This window comes from Eucyclogobius newberryi, unplaced genomic scaffold (genome assembly GCF_026437365.1).
Source record: "Eucyclogobius newberryi isolate DKJ021-1_F unplaced genomic scaffold, fEucNew1.0.hap1 SCAF_5, whole genome shotgun sequence".
Classification (NCBI taxonomy): domain Eukaryota; kingdom Metazoa; phylum Chordata; class Actinopteri; order Gobiiformes; family Gobiidae; genus Eucyclogobius; species Eucyclogobius newberryi.
In genome coordinates this window covers 10,679,190-10,705,117 of record NW_027316167.1, presented here as the reverse complement: position 1 = coordinate 10,705,117, position 25,928 = coordinate 10,679,190, and the positions used below count along the sequence as shown (strand labels likewise).

The 25,928-nt window shown below is 39.9% G+C and overlaps 1 protein-coding gene across 2 annotated transcripts in view; it reads left to right on the top strand.

Moving 5' to 3' along the window:
• Positions 1 to 25,437, top strand: part of LOC140380891 (pro-interleukin-16-like) — a 58,855-nt gene extending 33,418 nt beyond the window's left edge. The window contains exons 8-26 of one of the 2 annotated variants that reach the window (XM_072464864.1): positions 13 to 131; positions 666 to 779; positions 3,678 to 3,792; positions 3,873 to 3,946; positions 4,432 to 4,702; positions 5,613 to 5,730; positions 6,361 to 6,493; positions 8,395 to 8,482; positions 8,757 to 8,971; positions 11,731 to 11,868; positions 12,636 to 12,692; positions 13,853 to 13,928; positions 16,492 to 17,495; positions 18,187 to 18,326; positions 19,282 to 19,417; positions 19,497 to 19,598; positions 21,286 to 21,514; positions 22,387 to 22,515; positions 24,704 to 25,437. In XM_072464864.1, the coding sequence (XP_072320965.1) occupies positions 13 to 131; positions 666 to 779; positions 3,678 to 3,792; positions 3,873 to 3,946; positions 4,432 to 4,702; positions 5,613 to 5,730; positions 6,361 to 6,493; positions 8,395 to 8,482; positions 8,757 to 8,971; positions 11,731 to 11,868; positions 12,636 to 12,692; positions 13,853 to 13,928; positions 16,492 to 17,495; positions 18,187 to 18,326; positions 19,282 to 19,417; positions 19,497 to 19,598; positions 21,286 to 21,514; positions 22,387 to 22,515; positions 24,704 to 24,861 (3,416 nt within the window). In that variant the 3' untranslated portion in view covers positions 24,862 to 25,437. The remainder of the gene's footprint in view (positions 1 to 12; positions 132 to 665; positions 780 to 3,677; positions 3,793 to 3,872; positions 3,947 to 4,431; positions 4,703 to 5,612; positions 5,731 to 6,360; positions 6,494 to 8,394; positions 8,483 to 8,756; positions 8,972 to 11,730; positions 11,869 to 12,635; positions 12,693 to 13,852; positions 13,929 to 16,491; positions 17,496 to 18,186; positions 18,327 to 19,281; positions 19,418 to 19,496; positions 19,599 to 21,285; positions 21,515 to 22,386; positions 22,516 to 24,703) is intronic. The other variant, XM_072464865.1, reaches the window with a different exon arrangement.
• The last annotated feature ends 491 nt before the right edge of the window (positions 25,438 to 25,928 follow it).

The window sequence follows — 25,928 nt, the reverse complement described above, 5'->3', positions numbered from 1 at the left end:
CCGCCGCTGTAGCCGGGGTCCATCCGTACTGGATCGGCGACCTGGAGACCATCATCATGAAGAACCCGGAGCTGTACGGAAACAGGAAGTCCCTGTCGCAGCAGCTGGAGATGTTCCACAACAGCACGCGGGTAATTCATATCTCTACCGACCCTTTGGAGGACTGTGAATAAAAAACATTCAAAATTCAGTATTTGGAGGCAAAAAGTGACGTGGAACATGATGTGATTTCGATGGAGAAACTGGGATTAAACTTAATGTATATAAAAAATGATGGTTTAATCACATTCACTGTTGTATTTGACATGATTTGTGTATTCATCAGGAGAATACGATCGTTTTTACATTTTAATCTACAGATATATTATATACTTTACCGTGAATGCTGCTAGATCATGTGGATTTTTTCATCTTTCGCAATAGAAAAACAATCTAGCTGACATTTCTAACCAAGAAATTCGAATTTGTTTCTTATTTTTTGTTATAAAGCTCACTGTAATCACTGAACATGTGTTACGGGTTGACTTCATTTGGCTCCAGTTGCCCACATTCCGTAACAAACGTTCTCCTGATCAACATTTTAAAAGGTTAATCGGGCCACCTTTCTGTGAGGAGTGTCTGGATGGGTTTCCTCATGTGAATAATAACCTGTTTAAACGTTTCAGTGTGTTTCCCGTCCATCTCGATCCCTCAGTTCAGCTCAGCTCCTTCACTCCAGCAGCAGCAGCGCACAAGCGTTTATCATCTGTAACATCGTCCTCATGAAGGGCCAGGGGAAGGTAGGACATATCATATTATACACAAATACTCACAGTACTAACCACTTTTAGTTGCGTACACATAGTGGCAAAGGGGTTAGTTGTCTTGCCTTACAGCTAGAGGTGAGAGATATATGTTGGAAAAATGTATAATAAATGCATATAATGTATGCAAAAGTTGTTTTGGAGATATATATACAATTAAAAAGATTAAAAATGACTTCAAAAAGAGACATAAACATGTTCAATCTGCAGTACAAGGGCACAACGCAGTATTTCTACACCTTTGTGGTTAATTTTATAGTTAATACTTAGCAACAAGTTAATCGATTAATCGCATAGTTATTATGGAAATAGTTTTCAATTAATTGTCATTAACTGAGCCCTACATTCATGTTTTATACGTGAATCTGACATCTACAGGCACATTTAAGACTGAATATTTGTTTGTTATTGACACTAACTTCCGTCAACTTGGCCCACGCCACTCTGCTTCCGTAGTCTGATCTTCTGCTTCCGTTGTCTGATCTTCTGTTTCCGTTGTCTGATCTTCTGTTTCCGTTGTCTGATCTTCTGTCTTTGTTGTCAGATCTTCTACTTCCGTAGTCTGATCTTCTGTTTCCGTTGTCTGATCTTCTGTTTCCGTTGTCTGATCTTCTGTCTTTGTTGTCAGATCTTCTACTTCCGTAGTCTGATCTTCTGTTTCCGTTGTCTGATCTTCTGTTTCCGTTGTCTGATCTTCTGTCTTTGTTGTCAGATCTTCTACTTCCGTAGTCTGATCTTCTGTTTCCGTTGTCTGATCTTCTGTTTCCGTTGTCTGATCTTCTGTTTTCGTAGTCTGATCTTCTGTTTTCGTAGTCTGATCTTCTGTTTTCGTAGTCTGATCTTCTGTTTTCGTAGTCTGATCTTCTGTTTTCGTAGTCTGATCTTCTGTTTTCGTAGTCTGATCTTCTGTTTTTGTAGTCTGATCTTCTGTTTCCGTTGTCTGATCTTCTGTCTTTGTTGTCTGATCTTCTGTCTTTGTTGTCTGATCTTCTACTTCCGTAGTCTGATCTTCTACTTCTGTAGTCTGATCTTCTGTTTCCGTAGTCTGATCTTCTGTTTTCGTAGTCTAATCTTCTACTTCTGTAGTCTGATCTTCTGTTTCCGTAGTCTGATCTTCTGTTTTCGTTGTCTGATCTTCTGTTTTCTTTGTGTGATCTTCTACTTCCGTAGCCTGATCTTCTGTTTCCGTAGTCTGATCTTCTACTTCCGTAGTCTGATCTTCTGTTTCCGTAGTCTGATCTTCTACTTCCGTAGTCTGATCTTCTGTTTCCGTAGTCTGATCTTCTGTTTTCGTAGTCTGATCTTCTGTTTTCGTTGTCTGATCTTCTGTCTTTGTTGTCTGATCTTCTACTTCTGTAGTCTGATCTTCTGTTTTCGTTGTCTGATCTTCTGTTTTCGTTGTCTGATCTTCTGTCTTTGTTGTCTGATCTTCTACTTCCGTAGTCTGATCTTCTGTTTTCGTAGTCTGATCTTCTGTTTCCGTAGTCTGATCTTCTGTTTTCGTTGTCTGATCTTCTGTCTTTGTTGTCTGATCTTCTACTTCCGTAGTCTGATCTTCTGTTTTCGTTGTCTGATCTTCTGTTTTCGTAGTCTGATCTTCTGTTTTCGTAGTCTGATCTTCTGTTTCCGTTGTCTGATCTTCTGTCTTTGTTGTCTGATCTTCTGTCTTTGTTGTCTGATCTTCTACTTCCGTAGTCTGATCTTCTACTTCTGTAGTCTGATCTTCTGTTTCCGTAGTCTGATCTTCTGTTTTCGTAGTCTAATCTTCTACTTCTGTAGTCTGATCTTCTGTTTCCGTAGTCTGATCTTCTGTTTTCGTTGTCTGATCTTCTGTTTTCTTTGTGTGATCTTCTACTTCCGTAGTCTGATCTTCTACTTCCGTAGTCTGATCTTCTGTTTCCGTAGTCTGATCTTCTACTTCCGTAGTCTGATCTTCTGTTTCCGTAGTCTGATCTTCTGTTTTCGTAGTCTGATCTTCTGTTTTCGTTGTCTGATCTTCTGTCTTTGTTGTCTGATCTTCTACTTCTGTTGTCTGATCTTCTGTTTTCGTTGTCTGATCTTCTGTTTTCGTTGTCTGATCTTCTGTCTTTGTTGTCTGATCTTCTGTTTTCGTAGTCTGATCTTCTGTTTTCGTTGTCTGATCTTCTGTCTTTGTTGTCTGATCTTCTACTTCCGTAGTCTGATCTTCTGTTTTCGTAGTCTGATCTTCTGTTTCCGTAGTCTGATCTTCTGTTTTCGTTGTCTGATCTTCTGTCTTTGTTGTCTGATCTTCTACTTCCGTAGTCTGATCTTCTGTTTTCGTTGTCTGATCTTCTGTTTTCGTAGTCTGATCTTCTGTTTTCGTAGTCTGATCTTCTGTTTCCGTAGTCTGATCTTCTGTTTTCGTTGTCTGATCTTCTACTTCCGTAGTCTGATCTTCTGTTTTCGTAGTCTGATCTTCTGTTTCCGTAGTCTGATCTTCTGTTTTCGTTGTCTGATCTTCTGTCTTTGTTGTCTGATCTTCTACTTCCGTAGTCTGATCTTCTGTTTTCGTTGTCTGATCTTCTGTTTTCGTAGTCTGATCTTCTGTTTTCGTTGTCTGATCTTCTGTTTTCGTAGTCTGATCTTCTGTTTTCGTAGTCTGATCTTCTGTTTCCGTAGTCTGATCTTCTGTTTTCGTTGTCTGATCTTCTACTTCCGTAGTCTGATCTTCTGTTTTCGTAGTCTGATCTTCTGTTTCCGTAGTCTGATCTTCTGTTTTCGTTGTCTGATCTTCTGTCTTTGTTGTCTGATCTTCTACTTCCGTAGTCTGATCTTCTGTTTTCGTTGTCTGATCTTCTGTTTTCGTAGTCTGATCTTCTGTTTTCGTAGTCTGATCTTCTGTTGCGTCTCCAGGGCCTCGGCTTCAGTATCGTGGGAGGTAAAGACAGCATGTACGGCCCGATGGGGATCTACGTCAAAACCATCTTCCCCGGAGGAGCAGCAGCAGCCGATGGGCGACTGCAGGAAGGTGGAGAAATGGCTTTTTTGGGGACTGTGTACATATTGTTTACTTTTGCCTGTATTCAATGTCGTTGTTTTGTTTTTCAGGGGATGAAGTTCTGGAGCTGAACGGAGAGTCGCTTCACGGTCTGACTCACGACGAGGCCCTCAACAAATTCAAAGTAGGCAGATTAATGATCGTAATCCTTAAAATATCAGCTTTTTTGTTTTTATAAAGGTACAAATTAACTACATGTTTTTAATACTTTAGAGCAGGAGTTTTCACACTTTTCAGGCTGGGACCCCAAAACACCCATGTAACCGACTCGGGACCCCCACAGTAAAATGAAATAGACATCTGTAATAATTTCAAGTTGTAAACCTTTTTAAATTGGATTAATTTATATTTATTTTAGTAGTTTATTGTGTTATTTGACCCAATTTCACTCAAATATACTGTTTTCAATAAGATATAGACTTAATACAGTGTCATAATTTAAAATCTTACAATCATCTGGTGACTTTGGGAATCACTGCTTTAGATTATGGACAGTTTTTGTCGTTTTGTTAATAATTGCGATGTTCATTCTCACAATAATCGTTACACTAACATTTGAAAACTTGACATCCCTACGGTGAACTCAATTAGTCTCTCGTTTTCCCACAGCAAATCCGCAAAGGCGTCCTGACCCTGGTGGTGCGCACGAGCCTCCGAGTGGACGCCCTGTGCGGCCCGTCGCAGATGGCCCTGTGCAGGTCGCGCTCGCTCAGTTCCACCGCCGCCGTGTCGCGAATGAGCGCAGACGTGGCCGTGCTCAGCTACCTGGGCGGCCCCGCGCCTCACCCGTCCCCCAGCTGCGCCCGGGACTCCCTGACCGTCCCCGAGCTCAGCCACAAGCCGCGGGACAGGGTCATGATGGAGATCGCCCTGCACAAAGGTCCAGTTATTTTGTTGTTGTTTTATGTAATACGAAAAAGCCAAGTGAAAACAAACAGGACAAACAAGACGAGAGAGTGAAAAGGACAAAAACTAAAAGAGTAGTCCAATAAAAGTCCGTTTGGCATGCAGTATGTGCCCTTTTGTATCTGTATGATATAAGCACAAGCTTGATTACACAAAACAAAAGAAAATTGTAAAACAAAAATAGATGTACATTTATTTATTTCTATAAATGATTAAACCATCTATTAAACCATCAAACCAACCAGCTGACCATAAATACATGTATATGATTAACAAATAACAATTTGTGAACTTTTGGATGGAAGTTGAAATGCCTGAATTTCAATAACGTTTTTCTACTTAAGACCACTCCTGGACAAATGAGTGATTATACGTTTTCCCGTTTTATTTTTTGTAACTTAATTCTTCCCCTCAATTATATTTGCACACTTATTTTGAGATTGTTTGCTGTTTTACCTGTAGTTTAGACCTCGTCAAACATCTTATATGTCTTGTATTTGTTTCTCTTCTGTCAAACGCTCCTAGAGTTGTTTACAATGTCCTCTCTGAACAGAATTATACATCACAAATATCACAAATACATCACAAATATACCGTAATCTAATCACAAGACTTACTACGATCCATAAAACCCTACTTCACTTATTTCTACTCTATTTCTAATCTATGAAGAGTATGCAACTGAATATTAAATATTAATAAATTAAATGTTTATACATAATAGATGAAGTGCAGCTGTTCTTTTTTTAAGAACAGTCTAATTATGTACTGCTCCCTAGTGGCTGTATCACACTGTTGCAGTGTGCTTATTAAATTAGGCATTTTGATTTTAATGTAAACTTTTTGATAATGATTACATGGTGATTTTACTTGTGTTGTTTCAGAGTCCGGGGTGGGTCTGGGGATTGGTCTGTGCTGCGTCCCGTCTGCGGATGGTTGTCCTGGGATCTACATCCACACTCTGTCGCCGGGATCTGTGGCCCACATGGACGGGAGACTACGGTGATGAGACATAACTCCTCCTAAAGTAGAGACCGGGATGTCACGGATATTAATCTGTACAAACTAGTATCAGAGCTAGATATTGATTCGAGCTGGCATCAGTGCTGACAAAATGGTCTAAATAGGGCAAAGTTGGACCGTTATCACGTAAATATTAATTGATTTATCATTACTTAGTGTTGAAAATTCTATTCTGTTGTCTATAAAGATCATGTTTTAATGCTTATTATGGTATCAAAATCTAGTTTAGTTTCAAATGTATTTTTTATGGCACAATATCTCATTAAAATGTTAAAATAAAGCAAATTAACCCAGTAAACTAGCCAAACATGAGTAATCAAAGTATGTATTGCACTTGGGCCAGAGGTTATGCATTTGGCGTTGTTCTTACCACCCTCTTCTCTCAATCTATCAATAATAAATGCATAATCTAATAAAATCATATGTTTAGTTACGGTCTTTGTGAAGAAACACTAAACAAAAACGACTGGTCATCCTGCTCTTTTAAATTCTTTGACCGCTGACATCATCATTTACCTCAAAATGTTCGATATATGACACACGATTCGGGCACGTAAATGCGCTGCTCGGGTTTCAGATTATAAATAACGTTCTGCTCTGCTCCTGTAGGTGCGGTGATGAGATTATGGAGATCAATGACACGGTGGTTTACAACATGGCGCTGAACGACGTGTACGCCGTCCTGAGCCAGTGCAGCCCCGGCCCGGTCCACATCACCATCAGCCGACACCCCGACCCAAAGGTACGGCCCGGGGATTATTCAAAACAACCACACAGCATTCAACAGGCAGAAATGTTTGAGTAGTGAACGTTTATTTGTCCCACAGCGAGGAAATTCAAAAACAGCAGCAGAATACAAATATGCAACAACAAATAGGGCTGTTGTAGTTTGAATTATAGATATTTTTGTTTTTTTGGGGCTTTTAACAAATAATCTTTCACCTGGAAACGGCAAAAGTGTCCAATCTGCACCTAATGATGTTTTATTCTTTCATCAACTCCACTTAGAAGAACTTTGAAGGCCGTTTTCTCCCACAAAGACATAAAGATCAGCCCTTTAAGTAGCACCTACGCACACCGAACTTTGTATTCTTGCACGTAACAAGACGTTGACAGAACGTACTAAAGGATTTGTTGATGTCTAATTCCAAGCCTGATTTATTAAAGTTTTAAATCTAAAAAGTGAGGCGAAATTTGAATTTTACCCAAATTTTACGCCAGATATAGTCTACTCAAAAACTAAATAAAAAATCCCCTCCGTAAATGTTTTTCCTCATCTAATATGAAGCAAGAAATTTAAACCTGGCTTTGTCCATTTTTCAGATTTTTATGTGCCAAATATGTAAAACTTTGGTCATTTTTACACAGAACATGCCTTGTTTTTACATGAATACATAACATGATAAAAAACTTGTAATACATTTTTTTCTCACATTTATGTCACTAAGTCACACATGAAGTTTCAAATTGATATATTTCAATTTTAAGTTTTTTTTTTCCTTTTCACCTCGTAATCCGACAACAGAAAAAAGAAAATTTGGTATAAGTTCAGTCTTTTGGAACCACAGCAAGTTTTGTTGAGCTTCATTTTGCAATATTTCAATAACTTCCTCCCAATTTGTCACCGGAAATGAGAAACTATCTATTTCTTGATATTGTTTCTTTGACATTTTATTTTATGTCTTGGCATCTGTAAATGTTACTTTTTAGTCATGAAAGGCAGTGTTGGCTGATTCTCAAAGTGCTCTTATTGAGTATTTTATTGAAGTCACATGTATACTATGCTTTGTGTTAGCGTCATGTACAAAATGAACTTTTTATGCACAAATGCTGCATTCATGCTCCTGTGGAAAGTCAGGGAATCCGCCCAACTTTCTGACCTCAAATACATCATTGACATTAAGTAACCGACTCATTCGGTTGCGTACTTAACATAGGCCTGCTGTGGTTTAAAATGGATGAACTAACACTTAAAAAAAAAAAGAAAGTGTTAGTTCATCCATACATAAGAAAGAAAACTTGTGTACAAACAGTTACATCAAAACTATACTAAACATAAATCAGTCAGGTGTCCAACCAGCAAGACCACAGCAATAAAGTGAAAACACAAAAGAGAGGGGGGAAAAGAAAATAACAATAACTCTAAATATAATACTAATTATTATAATAATAATAATAAAACAAAATAAATTACAACAACAAAGGAATAAAATATCAACACTTAAAATATTATAATGACCATCATTATAATTATTGCCACTATTGCATCATTAATCGTAATAAGAGATGACAGAAGATAGATGCAGTATATAGTAGAGGAGGACTAACACATATTTAATGTGTCAATGATAATACATAATTAAAACTAAACATGAAATATTAAAATATATTAGTAAATAGCCTTAATTTAGTTTGTATTTAGATGGATGACTTGTCTGTAGTAGATTATTAGTTTATACTGAGAAAAAAGAACAGACAGAAAAACAAAACGCAATGATTGTGTTATAAAATGGGCAGTGTGCCAGAGAGTCTGAATCAGCTCCAGATCCAAGTTTTATCCCAAATGAGAAGACGAAAGGAAAAGGATCCTCTACAGCTGAACAACATGTTTTCTTGACTTGTGTGTCGCTTGTTTGTCGCCAGGTGTCGGAGCAGCAGCTGAACGACGCCATCGCTCAGGCCGTGGAGAACAGCAAACTCAGGAAGGACAAGAGCCAGTGGAGCATCGACAGTGAGTGAACTAGAGACGGGTGGGTTCCTGGTTCGAGTCCCGCTTGGCCCCAATGGCTCATGCTGGTGCAAACCTGTGCCACCGTTTGCTCATTTCCTGTGAACTTGAGCTGCAATAAATTGAATTAAACACTTAAAGCACTCATTTAGCTATAATTTGTAAGTTACATTATTTATTTGAGCCTCTACAGCTCAAATCTTATCGTAGTACACAGGAATAACAGAACATTCCCCCTGGTGTAATCCAGACTTACGTTGGTGCTGGTGTGTGGCAGGTCTTCGTAAAGAGTCGTGCTCGTACCGGCAGCAGCGGTGCGACCGGTGTTCGGACCACAGCGTGACCCAGCTCCGGGCTCAGAGGAACATGACGCGCTCCTGCAGCGAAAACACCAACTGCAGAGACCGCACGCGCTGCCCGGCCCTCCACACGCATCATCAACAACAGCACAACCAATCAGCCACCAGGGTGCACAGCCTGGACCCGCCCACGGTAACCACGACATGCTCGGTGTAAAAGGGTTTCATTCACTCTTCTTTGGCTTTGTGGTTCAGGATTCTGGCTGATTTAGTCATTACTTATAACATAACATTAATTAAAGGCGGTATGGACGATTTTTCGGCGATTTGAGAACGCAGGCGGAAGTGCGCATGTGCACTCCCCCGTGTGGACTGATACAACACACACGTGCGTTTGTTTATTAGCGTGACGGATCGCATCGCATCGCTCGTCTCCCGTAGATTTCTGTCCACTTCTGCGTCAGCTCGAACTGTCTTTCTCCGTCTTCATTTTGCCCCGTACACTGAGGGAACTATATTATGATAGATCCATGCACTTAGACACGCGGAAACGTGGGGACGAGCCTGACGCGGCTGCAGGTGAGCGATAGGTGCGTTTTATGATTGATACGTGGCAGGACAAATGATTTATCCACGGCACGAGGAAATAAAAAATTTGCTGAAAAAAATCGTCCATACCACCTTTAAGTCCAATGCTACAAGGTGGATTTAATTGACAAACACAAATAAGACTTTATATATTAATAATCAATAATTTAGAATGTTTATGAATGTCCATCAACTGCTGCCTTCACTTTTTTAATAAAAGCTGATGCTAGGGGGAACACTTTGCATACAAGTTTAGCATTTTGTTCCGGGGTGGAGCTTGGCGTTCTAACTTTAGTGTTTTCTGATCATCTCCGGATCTGCACGTTCACATTACTCGCATAAACACTGCAGCCAGGCGTTTCTCTACATTATGGAAGCCACAGGCAAGTGCTCCCGGACTTGGTTTTCCTTCATCCACAGTTTAAGGTGCAGTTTGAAAGTGGACGGCGATGGACCTTTTTGTCAGATTCCAATCATCCTAGTCCCTTTGACAGAGAACATGCTGTCTTTGGTTTAAAGAAGTCCTTCAAAGGGGGATGATCCAGTCTGTGAAGAGCTCTAAATATATAACATGAGTCTTTAAAATTAATAAAACGAGCAGAACTGAGCAAACTATCTTTCCAGATCTTTCGATGTTTCCAGCGCCTTCAACACCATCCAGCCGCTGCTCCTGAGGGACAAGCTGGAGACGGCTGGTGTGGAGTACGACCTGGCAGAGTGGATCCTGGACTACCTCACAGACCGACCCCAGTTTGTGAGAGCCCAGGACTGTGTGTCTGACATTCGGACCTGCAGTGTGGGGGCGCCCCGGGGGCTTTACACTGCAGACTTCAGACATGACACGGCTGTGTCCTGCAGAAGTTCTCTGACGACTCTGCCATCATCGGACTCATCACGGACGTCGAGGATGCAGAGTACAGAGGACTGGCGCAGGACTTTGTGGACTGGTGTCAGCGGAACCACCTCCTCATCAACGCGGGGAAGACCAAGGAGATGGTGGTGGATTTCCGCAGACGCCACCCCACTGCCCCCTCACCAGTGAACATCCAGGGACGGGACATTGAGAGAGTGACTCATACAAGTACCTGGGTGTTCATCTGAACCACAAACTGGACTGGACTCATAACACAGACGCACTGTACAGGAAGAGCCAGAGTCGGCTCTACCTCCTGAGGAGACTCAGGTCTTTTGGAGTGACAGGGCCACTCCTGAAGACCTTCTACGACTCTGTGGTGGCATCAGCTCCTGTAGGTGTGGCCTGCTGGAGCAGCAGCGTCACAGAGAGGGAGAGGCTGGACAGAGTCATCAAGAAGTCCAGCTCCGTCCTGGGCTGTGCTCTGGACTCGGTGCAGGAGGTGGGGGACAGGAGGGTCCTGGCTAGATTCACATCTATGCTGGACCATGAGTGTCGCCCCCTGCAGGACACTCTGTCCGCTCTGGAGAGCAGCTTCAGTGAGAGACTGATCCACCCTCGCTGTGTGAAGGAGAGGTTTCACAGGTCTTTCCTTCCGGCTGCTGTCAGACTTTATAACAAACACTGTTAGTCCTACTGTGCAATTCATGTGCAATTACTGTCGTGATCACATGTAATGGTATTTATTTATTTTTATTTTTATTATTTTTCCCCTCCATCCCTTGTTGGGAAATGGGAGGTTTTGTCTATGGGAGTTTTTGTTTATTGGAGATCTTCTACTGAGAGTGTTTTTCAAACTTCCTATAAGTCTGTTTTTTTCTTCTGTATCTACCTCTGTATCTTCCTGCGTTGCATCAATGAAATTTCCCCATGTGGGACAATAAAGGAATATCTTAATCTTAATCTTATATTTATCTAAAACAAAGTACAGTGGTAAAATGAGTTAGACTTTTATGGCCTTCCATAGGTTTGAGTGACAAGGAGGTTAAACGGAGCTCTATTTGGGGAAAACCATGTGATGTTATGAAGACTCTTATATGTCTAAAGTTCTGTACATTAAAATTGACTGTGTGCGTGATCCTTCCCTAGACCTAAGCTCAGACGGGCGCCTGCTGAACATCATGACGACCGCTTTCTTTGCATTTAACTGTAAACACGAGGCCTTGACCCAGTTTTGAATATTGTCATTGTGAGTTTTAACGTTTGAGGCTTCCTGTGGGCTTTTTGCCCAGTAAAAATGACAGCATTGTCAGCAAGCAAGTTTTAAAACAACTAAAAAGTAATCTGAATTCACAAAAAGTTCCTACTTTAAATTAGATTGAGATGCAGAGGGACAATAACGTGCACCTTGACCTTAAACTGTCAGTGTGTTTTCTGCAGTGATCCGTGCTGTAAACAAAACCAAACGTAATCTCCACATCCAGCTCTGATTTGTTCTGTCTTTCTGGCAGTCGATGTCCGAAACGTGGTCCGACAACAGAAGGTCACTGCCTGTGGATCCGGACGAGGACTATAACATCCCGTACAACTGCCCCGCTGCGCACAAGTCCAGCCCGCTCACCCTGGACCTGGGGCTCCAGGGCAACAAGGTACTGTCCCACAATATATAACAACAAATACATAACAAATACCAAAACAAATACAAGTCTGATCAGATTAATGTGTTCATTTTACAGGTTTTTTATTCTAGAAAGTTAGAATCAGAATCAGTAAAGGTTTATTGCCATTGCCAATGAACAAAAATCACAAACATAGGAACTTGCTTTAGTGATTCGGTGCAACATGCTACGATAAACAACAATAAAACAACATATATGAAATCAAAAATGGCATGCATTAAAGAAAAACAATTTAAATTTACAAGGATAAAAATGAAATAGGGTTACTATGTAGACAAAATGTACAGTTAAATTTACAGTTGTAGTGCAGAAAGTGAACAGTGCAGTGAGTGACTAAATTAGTTAAAGTGACAGTGTTTAGGAAGTGTTCATGAGTCCAACGGCAGAGGGAAAGGGAGGTTCTGGTCTAGATGGACCGTAGCCTCCTGCCTGAGGGGAGTGGCCTCCTGCCTGAGGGGAGTGGCCTCCTGCCTGAGGGGAGTGGCCTCCTGCCTGAGGGGAGTGGCTCAAATTCAATTATTCAATCACAGGTTCATTTTTGGCTCAAAAATGGTTTCTGCAGCCCACTGTCTTGTCCAATTAAGTGTATTTGTGATATTAAATAATGCCGCGTGAAAGTTTGCTGACTTTGAAAGTGAAAATATGATGCTCACCTATAGTTCGATAATACGATTCATGTTGCTTGAAGTAACTCTCTTTTCTGTCATAACACAAACTAATGTGATTCTCTTCTAAAGTTTGTCTGCAGTATTTTCAAAGCCTTGCAGAAGCTCCTCAGGTTTATATTGCGAAATGTACGTTACGTCACTAACATTCTGCACGCCGCTCTAAAGGCTTTTTCTATCATATTTTTGCACTTAAGCTACTGCATGTTGTGTTTGTTTTGCACTAAAAACACTAAGGAAACTTAGAAGGAACTGATAAGTTAGACAGATGATCATTTAGAAAGCTTGGGTGCCTGATCTTTCAATGTGGACAGATTCAGAACAGTTTAATGAGACAGAAAAGACAACCAGTCTCATCCCTAAATAGTAATTTGCAGACAGTGTCAGAAAGTCTGTATATAATAATGTGTGGGAAAACTACTTTTATAACTTAAATAACTTATTTACTACTACTACTACTACTACTACTACTACTACCACTACTACCACTACTACTACTACTACTTAAACTTTTAACTTAGCATTATTTGTGTGACGTGAATGAATAATGCATGAAACTAAAAAGAAAGTGCTTACAAAATTAAGATCAAAAATTCTTCATGTTAGTTTATTACTGCCAAAAATGAAAATCATAATTACTTTTACTCATCCTCAAGGGGAAAAACGTCTGTAATATCTTGTTAATTAGAGAATGTTATGGCAAATCCATCAGAAATGTGCAAAAACGTGTGTGTAAATGTGGTGCTTTAGGTTCAGTTATTGTACTAAAAGTGAATGGACTTTAAAATGAAACACAAAAGTGCAGAAATGTCACTTATAATATCACTATTCTACTGAAAGATTACATTTATGCATATCATTGCAGCCTTTTGAATTAGTTTTGTTTGAATTTGCACGTTTGGGTTTACCATCGGTCTGGCATCTTCCTCTAAAAGCCACAAATCACACCAGTTTGAGCTCAGGAGATTACAAATGCTCAAAACATTTCCCTCAGATTGAAAATGACCTTACACAACACGCATATTTCCACAGTTTTTATGCATCTCCCACCGCTAATACTGCTTCCAAAACGACTTAATGCATGCGGTGATGTTTCTTGCATGCATTTTGACAGCCTGCACGTCTCTTCCTAGTCTTTGTGCCGTGGTAAAACCTCCATCTTGGCATTGATGGAGCTACATTGCGATGGAATGTGCAGCCGTTTGGAGCGGAAACAGGCGCGTTTGCACCTTTTTTTGCGGTTTCCATACTAAACCTTGTGTCACACTTGCTTCCTGTTTGTTCGTCAGGAAGAGGAAGAAGCTCGTGACGACTCTGAAGTCAGAGATCTGAGCTCCTGCAGTGAAGACGCTGAGCTCCTCACAGGTAAAAACAACTCTAAAACTAAGGAGTCAAACACAGCACCGCGGCGAGGAGTGATCCGAAATGCTTTATAAGTTATATTGGGCAGTGATATCTGATGGTTTGTGCTATAAATGTCCAGACAAAGTGGATTATTGCTCCATCAACACCATCACTGAATGCTTTTAGTCAGTGCAAAAGGACGAGCACTTACATTTCGGGGGATAATACGATTCTCAAAGGGAGAAAATCTGCAAAATGAAGGAAAAAGTATTTTACTTATAACAAATTCAGAGATGATTGTTTGTTTGTCATAAAATGTAAATTTTACTGTGCAGTTTTACAGTCAAAAGTCCCAATTTAGTTCCAAGACACTTGATGCTAATTGTATTGCTATATATTATATTATACGCTAATTTATTTAGTTTGAGTTTGCTTTAGTTTGAACAAGATGTGAGCAACTTAAGATGAACAAACAGGAAGTCCTGCAGCTCAGTTCCTTCTTTTGATTGCAACAAAACCCCAAAATATTCATCTAATGTATTTGTTTTTCGCTTCTATGCACATAAATAACACAACAGCTAGTTGATTTGAGGTGATATGTGGAACTGCTATAGAATTCAACATAAATTGCTGGTGTTAAGGTGTTTCGAATGGCCTGTACTGAACCTGAAGTGAACGACATGTTAGAAACTTTCAGCTTTACTCTCAAAGTCTCTCACTGATATTAAACCATGACAGAGAAACAACTGACAGGGAAAGTCACATGCAAATGCAGCTCAAATTGAATCTGACATGTCATTCAGTCTAGTCTGTTTCCCACAAATAGCTGCTTTTGTTGGGAATAAGTGGTTTTCCTGAACTAGAAGAAATAAAAGTCAAGTTCAGGCTCTTTAAGTGATCTTTGAGTGGGAAAATGAAGTTGCACAAGTTACTGTGATGTTACAAAAATTGAGCTTCATAAATCAATAATAATCTTTTATCCCAAAATTGTAACTTAGCTCAATCCATGTGTATTTACTGTTTAGTTAATTTATCTATTGTCTGTTTTACTACCAGTATTCTAACTATTCTTATTATTCATACTATTCTTACTATTATTATTATTATTACTATTCTTACTATTCTTACTATTCTTACTATTCTTACTATTCTTACTATTCTTATTATTATTACTATTATTACTATTCTTACTATTCTTACTATTCTTATTATTACTATTCTTACTATTCTTACTATTCTTACTTTTCTTACTATTCTTATTATTCTTACTATTCTTACTATTCTTATTATTCTTACTATTATTACTATTCTTATTATTATTACTATTATTACTCTTCTTACTCTTCCCATGATCCTTCTTTTTCATGAGACAAACATATATCAAACACTCCAATCAACATTCACAATACATTTTAAATACATTCTAAATACATTTTGCTATTTAATTATAGGAACGCCATATGAACAGAGGAGGTCAGTAACAAAGTGCTTACTTAAAGTGCCTATGACAGGAGAGTGTAGTGAACATAACTATATTTCAGATTTTACAAAACATTTTGCCTATTTGTCCCCAGTTTGACAAGTTTTGTAAAGTTTATAATTGTACTTCCTGGTAGGACAATAGCGGCAAATATGATGTAAGTAGAAGTAATTCGACAAATGTTACCAAGCAACCAGACTGTAAACGAGCCAAAATCCATGTAAATTACACAACAGTTATGATTTGACAAACACTAATACCATATAACGCCTTTATTTTGTTGAATGATCGTTTAAACTGTCAGAAAAGTGTGTCAGAAACCGTCTCTGTGTTTTCAATGGCACGTCGCACATTGATGACATCACAGAAAGATTCTGTTAAACTTTGATGTTCTTCACAAACTTCCACGTCACGGATATAAAATTCTGATAAATATTGAGCACAGGTTCTATAACATCAAACTAAGTCAAATAGAATACTTTCTACTCCACTACATTTCTGAGTTTTCCACAATGTTTCTGTCCCGTTCAAAGCCTTTTGCGGTTGCCATTAGCGACCTGCTGCAGACGTGTTGTACAGTTTGTCACTCATCATTTTGTAACTTGGCTTTAATCGATTTTAGATCTCTGCAGTTTTAACAAGCTTTGGGTTTTCTTATTCTTGTGTTTGTTTTGGAAATAGCAAATATCCAAAATGTTGGGTAATTGATTTCCTTTTTCCAATGTACCTATCATGAGCAAATGTCTTTCTAATCTAATATTTTACATACTTTATACTAGTTTTACCGGCCGCATCTTGTCTTTACAAGTAGCTGACTGTATTTTAATTCTTTTTAAAACGTATTTAAAATGATTTGTAAACTGTGCATTCAGTCATTCTACAGAGAATACTTCAGTACTTAAACTTAAATAATAATTTGACTACTTTTATTTGTGTTGGAATAATATTTGACCAGATGTATTAGTACTTTTACTCAAGTAATGGAAAGCAGTACTTTGACCAGCTCCGCATATAAAACCATACTATTTACACACAAATATGTTTCAGTTATAGACATTTTACCTGAAACTGGTAAATAACCATTAATTGTATTTTCTTCAACAGGTGATTCTTCGCTTGCTTCTCAAAACAAGAAGACCGCTCTGAGGAGACAGGGACGCTTCGAGACCCTCACCCCAGAACCGCCGCAGGACCCCTGGGTTCGCCTCGCAGACTCCTCCCCCAAACGAGACCGTCCTCTGGATCTCAACCGCCTCCCGCCGCCCACGAGCACCGCCCGCCCCGCCCACAACACGTCGGGAAACATGGGCGACGAGGAAACCGGGCTGGACGTCAACGGCAATGCTAGTTTCATCAAAGAAAATGATGAAAATAAGCTTGAATTGATCGGTCCCGGGTCCAAACAGGGGCCTCCAGTCGCACCAAAACCCACCTGGTATCGCCAAAGCCTGAGGAAAATCCGCGAAGAGCAAGATCAGAAGAAGACGACAAAATCTTGCGTTGATCCGCCGCCTTCGATCGGCTACAGCCGGAGTTTTGGCACAAGAGTGCAGACGTCCGGCACCAACTTGTCTATAAGGCAGAAAATACACTCTTTTGAGACATTTTCGACTCCAGGAAGTCCTGAGAAGGGGACGGTCGGTAAGAAGCAAGTGTCTGCATCCAATTCACTTCCGTCGGTTGAAAAAGAGGCCAAAATCCAGTCGGCGAACATCAGTAGGAAAGGCGAAACCAAAGATATCAACGCAAACGAATCGATCACAGAAAACATCAAAGAAAATTCAAGTTCAACCACAAATACTGCCGCCATTGCGTGTCCAGACGTAGCGCAAATTGACCAACATTTGCCAACGATAACGGCAACCCAAGAAACAAAGGATTCCTCTTTCGTGCTCGACGACGCAACGGATGAAACGGCACAAGTTTGCAAAGGCGACGTTTCGGATGAGATGGCGGTGAGCTCGGCGGGCGAAGAGAAGAGGCCGGATCCTGTGGGAGAGAGTGCGAAGGAAACAGAAACGTCCACAAACTCGACACCTGCTGATGTCGGCATGTCTAAAGCCTGTGAAGGAGAAAGTCTGGGGAAGATCCTGGCCTTCAGTCACCAGGTACAGACAAACACACTAAATACAATGTGTTTTATCTTATTATTTACATTAAAGGAGCTGTACCTGATGACGTGTCCTTTTATATGAAACGTTTACGTCGTTTAAGTGGGCGGGGTTAACAGTTTAAAGCCCAGTTGGCCCAGTTTTTTTCATCTTAATTGGGGCTTAGTTTGGTGGGTTACTCCCTGTGGTAAATATTTATAATAGTGTTACATCTGGCAAGTTGCAGTTGGTGAAGAAAATTTGGCACATACAAATTTAAGTCGTTTTATGTGCAAAAAAATCTAAAATTCACCATTTGGGACTTTAAATTAGAAAAAAATGGACATAGACAAGTTTAAATGTCTTGTTTCATTTTGTTGACACATTGGATACTAAAGAAATTACGGAAGGGAAATTAATAAACTAGATATGACTGTAAATCTCAAATCAACAAATCCTTCAGTACTTTCTGTCAAAATCTGGTTAAATAAAGAAAATGTAGGTGTGTGTAGGTTCTACTTAAAGGGTTGATCTTTAGTGGATGCATTTAAATGATAAAAACAAATTAGGTTCAGATTGAAGACTTTTGTTGTTTCCACATGAAAGCCTGTATGTGAGAGAGCAAACTGATAAAAAATAATAATAATAAAGTTTTGTCTGCAGCGTCTTTAAAATGAAGTCCCTGCTCCCTCTGCCCCGTCTCTTGCAGGTGTCCCATGCTTTGATGCGCTCTCTCCCACTGCCCCACAGTCACAGTCCTCCTCAGTCTCAGGACCCTCTGGACCCAAAGCCTGAGTCCGGGGACAAACCCAGAGCTGAACCAGGACTGGACTCGGGTTTCTCTGTCAGGTCAGACCTCCCTCTCAGACACTTTTTCTCTTACACGTCTTTACTTCGCCCCATTAATAAAAAGTAACTACTGTGATTCATTACATCTCCACGCTCACAGATTCATACATAAACTCTTTCACTTTCTCCTCCTCCAGCTCAACCTCAGAAACGTTATGGATGATCGTAGTTTTTGTCGACATCTAGTGGACAAATGTGATAAAAGCTGTGTGAAAATGAGATTAGGCTAAACTGCTCATTGACAGTGAAATTTCAACTTTCAGAAGGAGCAGAGTACATTATTTACCTCTTTTAGGCGACAAAAGAGACGATGTCGCCTTAAGGAGGTAAATAAAGTCATCTTCTTAGTTTTGAAGTTTGACATTTCAGCATCATGACAACACTAAGATTTAGTGTTGGCCTGTCCTGTAAAAGTCTAGGAAATTGCACAATCTCATACTAGACTAGGATCATTTTAAAACGGCTCTGGAAAGGTCCAACTTTGCTCTATTCGTGTGATTTAGTAGTATCGATACTCAATAATAGCCGTAGTATCGATTAGTATCTGTCTTTTTATACTTTTGAGCCTATTAAGTCCACATGAATTATGATCAAATCCAGGAAAATTGTGATATACAGTAAATATTTTGTCTCTGTCTGTCTTGTTTTTATTAAATTCTAGTTTTTTATTGTCCCAAAAGCATACATGAACAATAAAATATGTCCCAGCTTGAGTCCTTGGTATGTGAGGGTCAGAAAGAGACTTGCAAAAGGAGCTCCCAAGATTATCTACAGAACATACAGTGTATTTAGTGGTAAAAATGTATTTCTATTGTGCTTTTTAAATGATTGTGTACAGATAATATACATATACGTAATTATTTGGCCCGCACACATTGTTTGTAACGGTTATTTAACACACGGTTCTGCTCTTGACGTTGGGAAGAAGTGTGAAACCTTTCCATTTTCCTCCCAGTTTGGCCGAGCTGAGGGATTGCTCCATGAACCAGGGAGAGTTTTCAGGAGCCCAGTCCGTCCTCTCCGTGCTCCAATCACAGGAAGTGCAGCAGCTCATACAGGAAGTGCAAGCTCTCGACGCGGAAGAACTCAAGGTACGACAAACACACAACGCTATTCTTCTTTTTGAACCTCATGAACTCAAACTGGTGGCGTTTGTTTGGCTCTGTGCAGCAGCTGGAGGACGTCCACGTGGTGATTCTGCACAAAGAGGAAGGGGCAGGACTGGGCTTCACCATCGCTGGAGGGTCAGACCTGGAGAACAAGGAGCCTACGGTGAGAACGGCTCAGTATCAGGGCGGATGGTGGGATGGATCAGATTTCAATCAAACTTGTCCGTCATTATGAAGCTTAATATTAAATGCCACATACATTTAAAAAACATCTAAAAACTAAATATAACCAGAACATAACTAGAGAAAGGAAAATGATTAAAAGACCAATCTCAAATTAACTTTTTAGGTGATTTTGTTCAATTTTATCTGGTGTCGTCCGTTTCGCAGCTTTTTGTTTGTAAAAAATACCAGATTGGAGACATCTGGAGCGGTGCATAGTGTGAGATTGAGATCATAATGTGATTTTAACTGACAAACTGGGAATAACCTCCAGAATAAGAACAATCAGAGCAGTGTTTCATTTTACTCCACATTTTTGTTCTCGTTTGTGTTTGTTTAGAATGAGTAAAACAATTATGTAGTCTCCTTTAAAAGCTCTTTAAGCCGTAGTTTAGACCTACAATAGTCCTGGTTTAGACCTGGTTTAGACCTGGTTTGGACCTGTTTTGGACCTGGTTTGGACCAGAATTGGACCTGTTTCTGACCTGTTTTGGACCTGGTTTGGACCAGAATTGGACCTGTTTGGACCTGTTTTGGACCTGGTTTGAACCTGGTTTGAACCTGGTTTGGACCTGTATTGGACCTGTATTGGACCTGTATTGGACCTGGTTTGGATCCGTTTTGGACCTGGTTTGGACCTGGTTTGGATCTGTTTTGGACCTGTATTGGACCTGGTTTTGACCTGTTTTGGACCTGTTTTGGACCTGTTTTGGACCTGTATTGGACCTGGTTTGGACCTGGTTTGGACCTGGTTTGGACCTGTTTTGGACCTGTATTGGACCTGGTTTGGACCTGGTTTGGACCTGGTTTGGACCTGTTTTGGACCTGTTTTGGACCTGGTTTGGACCAGAATTGGACCTGTTTGGACCTGTTTTGGACCTGGTTTGGACCTGTTTTGGACCTGGTTTGGACCTGGTTTGGACCTGTTTTGGACCTGGTTTGGACCAGAATTGGACCTGGTTTGGACCTGTTTTGGACCTGGTTTGGACCTGTTTTGGACCTGGTTTGGACCTGGTTTGGACCTGTTTTGGACCTGGTTTGGACCTGGTTTGGACCTGGTTTGGACCTGGTTTGGACCTGGTTTGGACCCGGTGGCACACGGGGGGCCAAAAGTGTGAAACGCCTCAGATCCACTGATCGAGGGGGTTTTGGCAAATGATAAAAGTGACATCAGAACCTGGTTTAAAGACTCTGAGCAGCATTTCTGATGAAGGAAAGTTTTATTGGACACATTCTGACACAAATGTTGACCTCACAATGTAGTTTGTCACATCTGCAGCTGTATTACCACAGACTACCTTGTACACCTTCTACCTTCTACACTTGAAATTCAGATTTGTAGCTTTTTGTTTCTTCTTTTTAAAACCACTGGCGTTTATATCTGATCTCACTTTATCTTTGAAAATGTGCCTACTTCACTTTACCGTCAGTCGCCTTCATTCTGTCATTTTGAACCTTCTGATGACTTTTACCAAGAGTTTAATTCAATCTAACATTGTCCAGCCCTACTCATCATTGTGCCACTATAGAAGTATAAGCAAGTATGTTACACTTTGTTAGAACTAAAGCGACGCTGGTTTGGAGAAGAAAACAAACACACCCTCATCATGTATCTTCTTTGTTCCCAGGTCCACAGAGTGTTCCCCAGTGGGCTGGCGGCTCAGGAGGGCACCATTCAGAAGGGGGACCAGGTTTTGTCAATAAACGGACAGAGTTTGAGCGGCGCAACGCACTCGGACGCCACGGCGACTCTGCGTCAGGCGCGGACCCTCGGCGTGGCTGTGGTGGTGGTGTGTAAGAGGCCGGAGGAGGTGGAAGGGGGCGTCCAGGAGGAGAGCGCTGCCGCAGGGAACACGGGTAAGTACCGCCTGATGCCACGCTGCCATTCACACTTTGGAACGTGTTTTTATTGTTTTCAACCGCTCTCAAAGTCGTCTTTAAAGTGATGCGTGTTCGAGTCATCTTTATTGTCCTGTGTTTAATATACTTCTCTCTGAATTTACACATTCCCACTTCTGTACGCTTCTTACCAGTGGTGGAAAGTAACAAAGTACAAAAGAATATTGATGAAATTCACCAGAAAAATTAAGAAACTGACTCGAGTTGACCTTTGTGGACCAAATTCTATATCAAAATCACCACATTTAACATTTTTAAAAGCTCTCAGAATCGGCGTGAAATACTTTTACTGCACTTTTGGTGTCTGTACTTTGCAGTGCATAGGTTTTACCTTTGACTTCATTACGTTTGAGACTAATATGTTTATGTTCTACTCATTTGAGCCCTTTCTGACCGGAGCACATGCAACTGTTTCAAACCAATAAAAATGTAGTAATAATTAATTTTGCACATGAAATTGGACAAAATGAATGAAATAAATAGCAACATATTTCCCTAAATTTAAGTAAATGACAATCCAATCCAATCCCAGTCCAACACTAGACCAAAGTCCAAATTAAAACAATTAAAAGAAGCAAAACGGGACCAAAACAAAGAATATAAAGACAAGAAAAATGAGATCTGGAGCAGTCAGAGCCATGATCAACATGTAAAAATTAAACAAAGACATGATTTCATTTACGCAACTGTGTCACATATAAGTTTCACATACAAGTTTATTCTTTTATACGACGTTGGATCTAAGCAGTGGGGCTGATGGGGGAATCGTTGTGCTTTTCCGCTGTGGTTGAATGACAGTAAAGTGAAAGGTGGTGGTGGTTGTGTTCCAGTGGAGCAGGAGGGAGATCTCATCACCGTGAGGCTGGACAAAGGCTGTGGGGGAGTCGGCTTCACTTTAGAGGGAGGAAGAGGCTCCATCCACGGAGACAAGCCGCTCGTCATCAACAGGATATTCACAGGTACAAACAAACAAACAAACAAACAAACAAGTCATAACTGAGCTGTTTAGAAGGATGCTAGAACTCAGGGCAAGACAACAGCGCCATCTTGTGGACAAATGCCACAGACACAGCTTTAGCTTTGGTGGTTGTTTCCCTTCTCTGCCTCAGGTTTGGCATATTTAGACTGTAATGAGATGAGACTCTCTTTTAAAAAGCACCTGAAAGCACTTGTTTGTTTTTGGTTGATATGTATTTAATAGGGTGCACGGTGGCAAAGGCGGTTAGCGCTCTTGCCTCCCAAGAAGGAGATCATGGGTTCGATTCCTGGACCAGACCAACATCACATGATCTCTCTGGGTGGAGATTGCATGTTCTCCTCGTGTTACCGTGGGTTCTCTCCGGGTTCTCCGGCTCCTCCCACAGTCCAAAGACATGCATGTGTTAGGTAAAATTGGTGACTCTAAATTGGCCCTAGTGAATGAATGTGAGCGTGAACTGTCTGTAATGTCTGTGTCTCTGTGTCGGCCTTGTGACAAGTTGGCCACTGTCCAGGGTGCACCCCGCCTAAAGCCCGAAGTCACTGGGATAGGCTCCAGTCACCCGCGACCCCGAAAGGGAACAAGCGGTAGAAAATGGATGGATGGATGGATGTATTTAATAGTTTTATGTTTTTATGTTTTAATTTCCGTCAATAGCCTTATTTTTTATGTATTTATATTCTTTCTTTGAGACTGTTACACATAATAACCCAGATACAGACACAAAAGAAAGTCATTTGTGCTCAAACGTTCCAGTAAAAGCCTTTCCCCGGTCATTTAAAGCACATTTGAACATTAATATATTTCTGCACATGATACAACGAAATACAATATTTTTCACATAATTGACATTTCTCTCAGAACATATTGAAACATACGATCCATAGGTCTCAGAATGATGGAACATTTGGATTGTTGCCATAACGAATATTTTTGGAATGGAAAAAGCGCTCAAAATGTTGCATAAAACAGGAAACCTAAATGTAAAGTGTTTTCATCTGAACACAATGTCATCATAGTGGTATTTTAATAATCGTAAATGCTATTTGGAATGAGCATATTCTGATTTTCTTCAATAATACACTTTAGTTTATTCAAATCAGTTGTGAAAATAAGCATTAAGAGGTTATTAAATGAACAGTCAGTGGGTTTCTAAAATATCTTTTTTTGTTTTCTAGTCAAATTCCTTCCATTGACTCCTTTGTGGTTTATCACACACACATATAGTTCATGACTTATCTCAATAACTCCCATCTAATGATACACTTTATCTGTGAGTATCTTTATCTAGAAGCCTCCAGTCTCCATTTTAAACTTTTATTTAGTCGATCATTTGCTTAAAAGTCAAATAATGTTACAGTTTAAAAGTGCCAAAAGTGTCTTTAGTTGGTGAACCGTGGTGGAAAAAGAGCTTTTATTCAGAAACCAGACCCAGAAGTGAATTCATCAAAAGAACCGTTCTCTTTGTACCAGATTAAACTACTGTTTTTACAGAACAAATCATGTTTAAAGTAGTGCTGAATATTTAAGTGAATATATTTGTGCCGGATAAATTGGCACAAGCTCATATTTAAATTGTATAAGATAAGATAAGATAAGATATTCCTTTATTGTCCCACATGGGGAAATTTCATTGGTGCAACGCAGGTAGATACAGAGGTAGATCCAGAAGAACAGAACAGATCACTTATAGGAAGTCTGAAAAACACTTTCAGTAAAAGATCTCCTATAAATAAATAAAAACTCCCATAGACAAATAAATAAATAAATACCATTTCATGTGATCCCGACAGTAATTGCACATGAATATGTGTCACGACAGCACATAGATTGCACATGAAAATGTCTGATGTCTTCAAGATCTGGTTCAAACTGTATATTTTAGATGTTATGGAGTAGACTAGCAACCAGGGAAAAGCTAATGAGATCAAAAGAAAGAAAGAAAGAAAGTTGCAGTGCAAATACAGAGTTATGTAAATATAATACAATTGTACTCGCACTTTTCATTCAGAGTTTCTCAGAGCTATAGTAAAGTCAGGTTAAATATGACACATTGTAAACAGCATCATACACATTAGTCCTTACTCGTGTTGACACAATCACACTTTATGACATAATAATATATTTATGACATAATAATATATTCAAACGCCTTTTGTGGTGGTCAGCCGGAGCCGCGGAGCAGAGCAGTCTTCAGCCGGGACTCGAGCTCGTGGCAGTCCAGGGTCTCAACATTGGGGACATGACCCGCTTCGAGGCCTGGAACTACATCAAGGGGTTACCTGAGGGCGTCGTCACGGTTACGGTCAGGAGGCCGGCCCAGTGATGTGATCCTTCACGACGGACGTTATAAAAGTACATTTCTCATGCATTTTCCCCCTAAGACTTGAAGAAAGTAATTTATGTGCGAGTTTAAATGGACAATAAAGGCCTAAACCCAGAGCCACTTCATATGCACATTTTATGATCAAAAACTGTGTCCAAAGTGCTGTACAAATCCAATTCAAGCGTTCAAACTTTAGATTAAAACATTTTAAAAAACAGTAACAAGAACAAACTAAAACATTACAGCTCAAATTTCTTTCTAACTTTGTAATTTATCAAGTTTAAAGGCTGATTTTTACAGTCTTAAAATGTGAATAACAGAACTAGTTTCTTTTCAACGCTTTATATTCCTCACATTTTTATTCTTACCTCCAAAACAGTACAGTATTCATTGGTTTTTAGTTTTTTTTACACATAGTTCAGGTCCGTCTTGGTACAATTTTATTTATGTAACACCATTTCACAACATTAACAGATCATGTAAAAGTCATAAAGGATAATGAAGAAATATGTCTAAAATGTATTTATGTTTATTTCAAAGCAAAGTCTAAGATTTAATAAAGAGTCCAACAAACCATGTGTTTCATGTCTTGCTTAGAATTACTTTTTAGTGCTTTTTTGTATGTAATGGGTAAAGAAAGGCGTTTGACAGGCTTTTATGATTCTCTAATTTGCCAAAACAAATTGATGACTCAATCAAAGTTAAGGCTGCTCTTCTTTTCAGAGTTTGTAGAAGTCGTAAAGAAATGAAATGCCAGATGTTTTTGTTTTAATATTTAGGTAGTTAATAAAAAAACAACTTTATATTTTTACTCAACACACAAAATAAGCCAAAACATACAACCAGAAATGAAAAAAAAATCTGTTTTGGTGAAGCTGATGAGAAGCTTTTACAGGAAGAACAGACCTTGATGGACTTGGACAAACCAGGAAGCGTCCAGGAAGCGTCCAGGAAGCGTCCAGGACGGTCTCCAGTGCCTTGGATACTGTGCAGCCTCATCTCAAGGACAGGAAGCTGCACATGTGGAATGTGAATCCCCGTTTGATGCTGTGGGTGCTTTCCTCCCG